Source organism: Canis aureus, chromosome 23, assembly GCF_053574225.1.
Source record: "Canis aureus isolate CA01 chromosome 23, VMU_Caureus_v.1.0, whole genome shotgun sequence".
NCBI lineage: Eukaryota > Metazoa > Chordata > Mammalia > Carnivora > Canidae > Canis > Canis aureus.
The window spans coordinates 22906117-22916426 of record NC_135633.1 but is presented as its reverse complement, the minus strand read 5'-3'; the positions used below and the strand labels follow the sequence as shown (position 1 = coordinate 22916426).

At 38.4% G+C, this 10310-nt stretch overlaps 1 protein-coding gene across 1 annotated transcript; it reads right to left on the bottom strand.

Moving 5' to 3' along the window:
* Window positions 1-1159: 1159 nt before the first annotated feature.
* On the bottom strand, window positions 1160-2095 carry LOC144295382 (olfactory receptor 51B4-like). Its single transcript, XM_077867773.1, has one exon. The coding sequence runs from the start codon at window positions 2093-2095 to the stop codon at window positions 1160-1162; it is 936 nt and encodes a 311-aa protein (XP_077723899.1).
* Window positions 2096-10310: the final 8215 nt, after the last annotated feature.

Here is a 10310-nt window from a genome sequence, read left to right as displayed (position 1 = left end):
CACTTCTAATATATTAGTAAACTCTCTCTTGTCAGCTCCTGGCAGTATGAGCTGATCATCTTTTCTATGATCCTAAAGTCTCCTGGTAAGTGTACTGCATTTCCCTAAGGCTCATTTCTACCTATATCAGTTCTGTGTTTGTATATTTTTCTCCCTAACTAGACCATACAGCTCTTTAAATTAAGGATTGTATTTTTTTCACCTTTATTTCTCAAGTACTTACTATAAAACCTGGTACAGATTAGGCAGTTAATGAATTTTGGTGAATGGATAAATATTAAATGATTCCTTAGATATTTATTAGATATTTACCCTGCTACACATTTATCATGGGACTTAAGAAAGCAAATAGAGATATCCAGGCATATTATAGGATAGATATCCATCAACTCAAAGTAGTGGATATACTGAAACACTTACATGCAAACAGGCACACTTTCTTACACATGTTATTCATAAATAAAGCCCATTGACATAGAATAAAATAATGTGGATTTTATATATACTCTCATAAACATAGCCTTGCCGACTTCCTTCTCCCTTCTGTTAGGATCACCCACCCTCACTCATCTCTCAGATGCAATAGTTTGAGTTACCTAACCCTCCACCAAGTCTTTAGCAGATATGCAGGGTCCCATTTAAGGAATGATTGATGGGCTGAATACTTTCTTTTAATCTGATGAGAACATGAAGGAGAGAAAAATTTCCTCTCATTTTGACCACAAACTCTGTTTGCATGGATATATTTGACTAACCTGTGCTTATCCCTATTACAATGCATTTTTCTCCCTGGCCCCATCTGTCAATAATACTTTTGCATCCAGCTGTTCAGTAGTGATAGCATCTGATAATGATGCTAAGAGGCTCAAGTGAGCTATCAGAGGAGGCAGGGCCAGTGAAGACAACAAGGCAATCAGCAAGAAGTCAGATAAAGAGAGCGGTTGGGGATGATATCTTCTGAGGGAACACTCAGTGGATGGACAAATAATAAAGAAAGGAGAACAATAGCTCTAATATAAAGATGCCAAGGCACAAGTCAACGTATAGTTTTATGTCTCATATAACTCTGAAAAAAGACACTGAGTATAAAACCAAGCTTCTCTTCCAATAACAGGAAATGAAAAAATCCCAGAAATCTCAAGATTGTTGAAATGAAAGCTCAAGCCCTATTGTGTAGAGAAAATAGGCGAATGAAGCCTCTCTGAATTTGCTTGGTCTTCATACTATATATAATGGGGTTCATGAATGGAGGAAAGAGAAAGTAGACGTAGCTCATGGTGATGTGGACCACATGTGGTGCATGCTTCCCAAACCTGTGGATGAAAGTCAGGCCAATCACAGTAATATAAAAGACCAGGACACTGCTAATATGTGAGACACAGGTGTTAAGGGCCTTAGCTCTCTCTTCTCTAGAGGCAATACCCATAACTGTCTTCAGGATTAAAATATAAGAGAAGAGTATAATGAGAGCATCTAGGAAGAAAGTCAAAGCAACCAGAATGACTGGGTACACACGATTAAATGTAATATCAGCACAGGCAAGTTTCATGACATCTTGGTGGAGGCAAAAGGCATGGGAAAGAACATGGGAACGGCAATATGGGAACCAGTAGAGTGGCATGATTGGGGGCACAATGGACATAAAGCCCCTCATTAGTACACCCAGTCCTACCTTCATCACCCGAGAATTGGTAAGAATGGAGTTATACCTCAGAGGAGTGCGGATGGCGATGAATCGGTCATAGGCCATGGCAAGCAACACACCCGATTCCACAATGGCCAGGGTATGAATGAAGTAGGACTGAGTGAAACAGGCACCCTGGGAAATTTCCCTCTGGTCCAGCAATAAGACACCCAGGACTGTGGGCATTGTAGTTAGTGTCATCCCAAGGTCTGTACCTGCCAGCATAGCCAGGAAATAGTACATGGGCTCATGAAGGCTGGAGTCGTTCCAAATGAGGAAGAAAAGTGTGCCATTGCCCAAAAGGATGAAGAAGTAGATCATAAAGAAGGGAATAGAGATCCAGTGGTGAATTGCCTCTGAGCCCAGGAAGCCAGTTAGCAAGAAGGGAGCAGCACTGTTATTGGACCACATGGTAGGTTTTTCAAGTGAAGAACTCTCTCAAGAGTTACGACCACTAAAAAATCAGTATTGTTTCTTTCTGTCCATCTTTCTGGAGCACGTCATCAGGCTATTTTTCACTTCAAACCTTACAAGCTTTTGTGGATTTTCTCAGTCTTAATTAATTCACAAGGTCTTTGTCTAGAATAAGAAATAACAGTAATGCTGACATATTAATAATCTCAACAATTTACTATTTAGTATCCAACTTTTATTCTTTATATCTCAGTTCTTACTCACAGTTCCTTAAAATCATTCCTTTGAGCTCTATTTTGTTCCCTTTGCTTTTTCATTCATCCTCATACTATCTTTTTTTTTAAGATTTTATTTATTTATTCATAAATAAATAAAGACAGAGGGAGAGAGAGAGAGAGAGAGAGAGAGAGAGAGAGAGAGAGATTGATTTTATTTATTTATTTATAAATAAAGACAGAGAGAGAGAGAGAAGTAGTGGGAGAAGCAGGCTCCATGCAGGGAGCCTGACGTGGGCCTCGATCCCGGGTCTCCAGGATCAGGCCCCTGGCTGAAGGTGGCACTAAACCACAGAGCCACCCAAGCTGCCCCTCATACTATTTTTCATATAAACCCTTTGGGTATTTCTTTCCAATTTGGGCCAGTTCAGATTTTCTCTCTTGACAACAACTATCTATTTGTTTCACTGATTAATCACTGAGGAAAATAATCAGTATAAATAAGTCTATTGTCATGAACTGTTTGAGAAATATTGTCATCAATATTACCATCTCAAAGGGACTGTGAAAGAGATGACTCACATAGAAGTCTACAGAAGTCAGAACAAGTGGGCACAGGTGGTAAACTCAATTTAGGAGGGTGGGATTATTCAGTAGACTTGGTGTTCAGAAATTTTCAGTGCTGCAAAGGATCTGAGGCCTATAACACCAGGGACAAACTTTAAAATAGGAAGAGAATTGGAAACTTCTACAGGAAACATTTTAAGGAAGACAGTCCCTAGAACAAAGGCCTCTTCAGAAACCAGAAGCCTAATACTTCTACTGAGCCACAGATTAAAAGGAAAAGAAAAGACGAGAGTATTGGAAAGGCAAAAGCAATATCAGAAATAATCAGTGCATCCTTAAACAATCAGTTTTAGGAAGTAGGTAAGAACTCCCATAGGGAAAGAGACAATGACTAGAGTGCTGGTGAAGACAATCATGCAGACCTTCTGATATTTATGAATCTAGAAAGCTATATCTAGAAAAATTAAGAATGGGTTTCTATAGAGAACTTTGAAATATTTTTATAATTCATCTATAATTATCAAATCAAGTTAGCTTTGTTTGCATAAGACCAAGAAATTTTGTGACAAGTTGATTACAATGATTAAAGAGAACTGCATAAAAAAAATACAAATTTCTCCCCGCTTCAATTGAATCAATATGTGACCAGGATCTTTTTACTTAATTTGTTTAAAGATTTATTTTGAGAGAAAGAGAGGGAGAGTTCCAGTGGGGAGAGGGGCAAAGGGAAAGAGTCTCTAGCAGACTCCCCACTGAGTGTGGACCCTAGTGCGGGGCTTGATCTGAAGAGCCTGAGATCATAACCTGAGCCAAAATCAAGTTAGATGATTAACCAACTGAACCACCCAGGTGTCCTGCTCAGGGTCTTTTTAAACATTATCTTATCTTAGGCAGCCAGGGTGGCTCAGTGGGTTAAGTATATGCCCTCAGCTCAGGTAATGAACCCAGGTTCCTGGGATTGAGCTCAGCATCATACTTCCCTGTTCAGCGGAAGAGTCTGCTTCTTCTTCTCCTCCCTGCTTGTGCTTTCTCTTGCTATCTCTATCTCTCTTTCAAATAAATAAGTAAAATATTTTTTAAAAAATAAACATTGATTGTTTTCTCTTATAAACATCACCATTTCTACCTCTAAAGAGGAATTAAGGAATAATGAGGTGATGGTGATCTTTGCAGTACCTCCATTTCACAAAAACCTATAAAAACACCAATAGTTTTTTGTTTTTGTTTTAGAATTTGATATATGGCAACATCTCTAATAATGAGCAGTGAATGGTGGAGGGAGATAAATAGAGGAAAGGTGAATTACTGTGGAAGCAATAATCCTTTCTGGAGTACCCTATCGATGACAGAAAGGTCAGCATGGGTACTAAAGTGGCGGATACCTTATTGATGTGAACACTGATACTATTGCTGTATAACTTGATCCACTGAACTACAACCAATGTGGGACTCACCTTGATAACACTTATCTACCTCTACACAGGAGAGATGTGTATATCATTATAGATTATAATTCCTACCTGCTGTACTCCTATAACCTTCCAACATTGCTTTTCTAATAATGGAGATATAGAGAAGGGATTAATGCTACAATTTATTGTGTAGGATAGAGACAAATGACCTCCTTAGACCTGTAGTCACCTAGAAAGAGGACCAGAGGGAAAAAGTAGGAGAAAATTCAAAATTGCTTAAACTATATAGTGATGTAAAAGTCCAAATTTAGATTTTGAATGGGTTTAGGCTCCAAAACTCTGTGGTAATCACTTTGGAATCCCTCTTTACTAATATATTTTGATTAACCTAATTTAGAAGAGTATCTTTTTTTTTTAATTTTTATTTATTTATGATAGTCACAGAGAGAGAGAGAGAGAGAGAGAGAGAGAGGCAGAGACAGGCAGAGGGAGAAGCAGGCTCCATGCACCGGGAGCCCGATGTGGGATTCGAGCCTGGGTCTCCAGGATCGCGCCCTGGGCCAAAGGCAGGCGCCAAACCGCTGCGCCACCCAGGGATCCCCTAATTTAGAAGAGTATCTTATTCATTATCTATACTCCCTAGCAGCAGCTACATTGGCATTTAATTATAGAAGATTTGCCAGTACAGGAACTATCCACACAACCCAAACATGCCAAAGGGAAGAGCTGCTCAGTTTAGGGATTCTCTTAATGTGGAATATGACATTAGTGATAGTGGTAACTTCAGTGGAATTTCTTATCACCATCAGGCAAGCCTACAGGCTCCATCAGGGATATAGAGGTGACTGGAATTCACTATCCCCTTATCCCACCTGAGGGTCTTCTTTGGGCTGATGCTCTGAAAGCAGCTAACCCTGTGTCTTCAATAGTTTTGGAGAATCATGCAGATACATCTTAAGTTTCTTCAGCTGACGAGAGGCTTGGGAACTATCCCCGAAACCAGCTATAAAGACATAAGAAATTTGAGAAGGGAAAGAAGAGAGCACATTAGGATCATATTGACAAAATAGGAAAATCTTCTCTTTATTTCTGGATAATTTGCAAGCACCCCATACAATCAGTGTCTCCTGCTTCAATTTCTTCACACTTAACCTCTTACCTGAGAGTTTGTGCTCCTTTATATACATAAACTAGTATATATATTACTGTATATTAATAATGGGAAGCTATGGGCTGGAGACAACAATCTGAAAGAGCTTTTAAGTGATTGCTTAAATCTAACCTTAGATATGAATTAATGTAGGAAAATAGATATGTAGAGGAAAGTTGTGAACCTAGAAAAATCTCCATTTTAGGATAGAAAAAAAATATCTCAAATGAAATGGGCAAAGAAATAAGCAGAAATATAAAAGGATTGCAAAGGTGATCTATAATTATAAAAGCCAGTGGAAAAGAAATTTTATAGAAGTAGTGTTGTAGTTTAATAGTGAAAAATGTCACAGAATTGCCAAGTAAGATAAAAATTGAAAATATGCATTGTTTCTGGCAAATAGGTCTTTGGTGCTCTTAACAGTTTCTTTTTTTTTAATAATAAATTTATTTTTTATTGGTGTTCAATTTGCCAACCTACTGAACAACACCCAGTGCTCATCCCGTCAAGTGCCCCCCTCAGTGCCCGCCAACCAGTCACCCCCACCCCCCGCCCTCCTCCCCTTCCACCACCCCTAGTTCGTTTCCCAGAGTTAGGAGTCTTTATGTTCTGTCTCAATAGAATGGTGGGAGTACATGCCTAATGATGATGAAATGGAAGATAAATATATAGTCAGAAAGTGAAAACAATATATTATTTACATTCTTCAGATGACACCATCAAGCCTTCAAGAGATTACATAATTTGTCCAAGGTCACACAATGAGTATGTAGCCTATAGGGATTCAAACGGAGGTTATCTGACCCCAAGCTCAAGTTCTCAGCTGACATCCATTGAATATAAATGGTTCTCCTGGCCAAGCTTGCCTTCCCATGAGGTATCCCCTTTCCTGAAGTCTTCATTTCATTAACAACAGCAAAAAATGCTTAGAAAGAGAAAGACTTAAATGCTTTCTCATTCTTTACAGAAAAACTGTATAAGCCACGTAGAAGAAATATTCTTAAAGCATCCCTGCTGCGTTTGAATGCCCGAGTTTCCTCACCTGAGCCACAGCTTTGCCTTTGTGGGACCTGAGCACCAAATGAGAGCATTATTGCTGCATCCTCAAGTGTGTATTCAGCGTTGTGAGGGGAGGTATATATTTGTTAAAGAAACAACTCCCATGGGAGTCATTATACCTCATTTCTATGTAGGCTATTTGGGAATAAATAATCCTCTTTTCTTTTTTAATTTGAGAAAGTTCTAGGCCATTGATGTTGGTCCCAATGCCCTCCCTTTCCTCTCTGGATGGAAGATTTTTAAGAGAAGCAGCATCTCTAATGCCATGTGAAGCATGACCTAAGTCACTCTCAAGTGTTTTATGGGTCCCTGAATGAGAGGATCAGTCCCTTGTTCTTGAATGTTGGCATTTGGGGAACAATATTCGTCCCCTCTCTTTTAAAACTGTTCATGAATTATATTCTCACACAACATAAGACTTTTATAAATAAGGTAGGTATTATCAGATCTGTCTCATAACACATTTCAGATTCAGTCTTCAAGATCTAAAAAAGTAAAAAATGTGTATTCTATACAATATATAGGGCACCCTCAGCAAGTTATACCTTGTAACACGCTATAAAGTACCTCTTGTTTATGTTAAGACAGTAAAGAACGAGTAAATAACTGCTCATATGTTCAGGTCAGATTTGACCACATTATGATTTTAGGTCATGTCAGATTTTGCCAATAAATACATTTCATAATTCTTCAGAATCTTTAGTTTTAAGATTATAGTTAAGGGGTTTTAGTTTCTTTTTTTTTTTTTTTTAGATTTTATTTATTTATTTTAGAGAGAGAGAGTAGGGGGAAGCGCAGAAGGAGACAGAAGCAGGCTCCCCACTGAGCAAGGAGCCCAATGCAGGGCTCCATTCAAGCATCCCAGGACCCCAGGATCATGACCTGAACTGAAGGCAGACATCCAGTCGACTGAGACACTCAGATGCCCCAGGTGATGTAGCTTTTTAATAACTTTGATATCAATTCAATTCTTGTTGCATTCATAATAAACTAAAATTCACAAATTTTTTTAAAGGGTTTGCATTTTCAGTGCATACCAGAGAAATGAACACATTTGGTGCTCAGTAAATATTTGTTGAGTGAAAGCATGCAGAATCATGTAATTCGGCAATGGACTTTGTGGTCAAATTATAGAGTTCTTACTTTTATTTTAAATAAAATGAAGAGTTTTAGATTCGTTTCCTTAGTCCAGTAAGTCAAATCATGATATCTCATTTTCTTTATTTTTTATCATTTATGTATCTTCAACTTTTATGTCAACCCCATTACAGAGAGAAATGCATAACATGGCAGGATCAAGAAGACTGTGTCTTTTTCCTTCAGAAAGTTTGTTTGGTCAGTGAGACTTAAGGTAAGAATTTTCAACCACCCATTATAGAACTTATATTTTTCCAACCTGCCTGAAAGTCTGCTTTGAAAAATGATACGTGTAAATACACTCTCTATTTCTGTAATCTACACAGACTACTAAGTGGCTGGACTAATACTCATGAAAGGAAGTTTTAGTTTCAATAAAGCACTCTACCTAGATGATGCTATGTCACAGATTAAACTTATTCTCTTCCTCTTTCTTCTCTAACTAGGTCACCATATAGGTATAGACAGAAAGTCATAAGTGAAGTCACTGAGTTGAGCCTCACATATGGACAAGGTAACTGGCCTAATGATTCAGGGACAAGGTTGAAAAGATGTGTATAAGCGTGTTGAGGATTTAGTGTGTGGAGGATTTGTAAAGGAGGCTTTCCACTGAAGATAATGATGAAAAATGGGGTTACACAGTAGGTCTGACCTGACTAGGTTATGGAAGGTAGAGTGACTAACTACTGCTCCTGCTGCTGACATGATGTCTGGGAAGCCTGTCTCTATCATCTTGTCTATTTTTCTTGTATACAACAGCTGATAATTTGAACCCCAGCTGAATAAGAACTTGTGTCAACTAAACACAATGCTAAGGAATTGTATTCTCAGAGGCATTCTGAAAAAGTTCTTCAGCACTTATGGTAGCACCCGAAACTAAGCACTCAATCTCCTACACAGAGTTTGGGGACACCTTCACCAATAAATCCACCTCCCTACAATCTGCTTCCTCTATCTTGAAAACACCCATGCTGGTCCAACAGTGAGCAGCCTTCCTTTACCTCTTCAGCAACAAATACCATCAGATCCCAACCCACTGTGTCCCCAACAAGCATGACGATGATGCTGGTCCACTAGAGCTTGAGTCTTCCATTCCTCTTAGACATTAGTTATAGGTAAATTAATAAATTTTAACTTGAAAGTCCATGCCAGGTGACTGAGATCTTTCTTATGTGAGGGAACTAAGAGTTTTAACTTGAAGGGCCTTGACCAGTTTAGCTGGGATTCCTTCCATCAAATGTAACACTAGGGCAGCCCGGGTGGCGCAGCGGTTTAGCGCCTCATTCAGCTCAGGGCGTGATCCTAGAGTCCTGGGATCAAGTCCCACTTCAGGCTCCCTGCATGGAGCCTGCTTCTCCCTCTGCCTGTGTCTCTGCCTCTGTATGTGTGTGTTTGTGTGTGTGTCTCATGAATAAATAAATAAAAAATCTTAAAAAAAATGTAACACTCTAAAAGAGGCAGCCTATCCTTAAATTTAATTATATTATTAGAGTACGGTACAATATCACAGTAACTGCTGGCCATCACAGGGAGCCATAGATTTCCCACAGCTTCTGTGGCTTCAACTATGACTTGCAAAGCCAGCCTTTGCTCAGCCATAAGAACCTCTAAACTAAGGTCAGCAAATCAAGATAGGAGCAATCTGGAGTGGAATTTTCTAGTAAGACACTTGTAATGTTAAACCAGATTTTAGGATTTTGGTTTATATTTGACATCAATGGCTTGAGCATTGCACTCTGGGGCACCCTGCATCCCTCATGAGATTTGTGGAGGAATAATTCAAGTTTCACAACTAAATAAAGCTGAATAAGTTTTAGTGCACAGCCATACAGAAAACTTCTTCCCCAAATTATCTCTTGTACTTGCAAGGACTGAATTCTTTTCCTCTCCATATCTTTCTATTTTCTCAAGATAGAGCTTTATACAGAGGAGGCCAGAGTCCATAGTTGTTAAAAAGAAATCACCAGCTCTAATCTCTCTCCCTAAAGATGTACCTATAAAATGAAGAGGTCCTATATTTCTAGTTCTGGAATGGTTGTATTTTTTTTTCTCTTTTGCCCTGCCACACCATCACCAGTCAAATGAAAATTTTATTTAAATAATCTGAAATACAAATGTCTTCCTTCCAGGAAACTTGTCTAGTTTTCTCAGTCAAGGGATGAGTTTGGACAGTATAATATTCAAAGTGGGAGGAGAAGAGATATATTTAGCTAAGTTTTGGACATAATTAAAGGAAAGCATGAATAATTTACTAATGATTTTATAAAATTATGAGGGATTTCTGGTTTTATTAGGAAAACATGAAATGAAAATTAGGGGTTTAAGAGGTCTCTAGACTCAGACTAGAGTATTTAAAAGGACATCTGGAAATTCTATTTTAAAAATAATTCAGTAGATTTTTCTCAAAAAAATATATACAAATGGTCAATGAGCCTGTGAAAAGATGTGCAATATGATTAGTCATTAGGAAAAAGCAAATCAAAAGCGCAATGAGATACAACATCACACTAGGACAGAGGCTATAATTAAAATAACAGAAAACAAGTACTGGTGAGGGTGTGGAGAAAGTAGAGCTCTTGTGCATTCCTGGTGGGAATATAAAATGGTGCCAGTTCTGAGGAAAATAGTTTGACAATTTCTCAAAAAGTTCATCTAAAGTTACAATATGACCT

Bases quoted from the DNA above. Each gene is read 5' to 3' on its own strand.
- LOC144295382 (XM_077867773.1), bottom strand. From the start codon at position 2,095: ATGTGGTCCAATAACAGTGCTGCTCCCTTCTTGCTAACTGGCTTCCTG.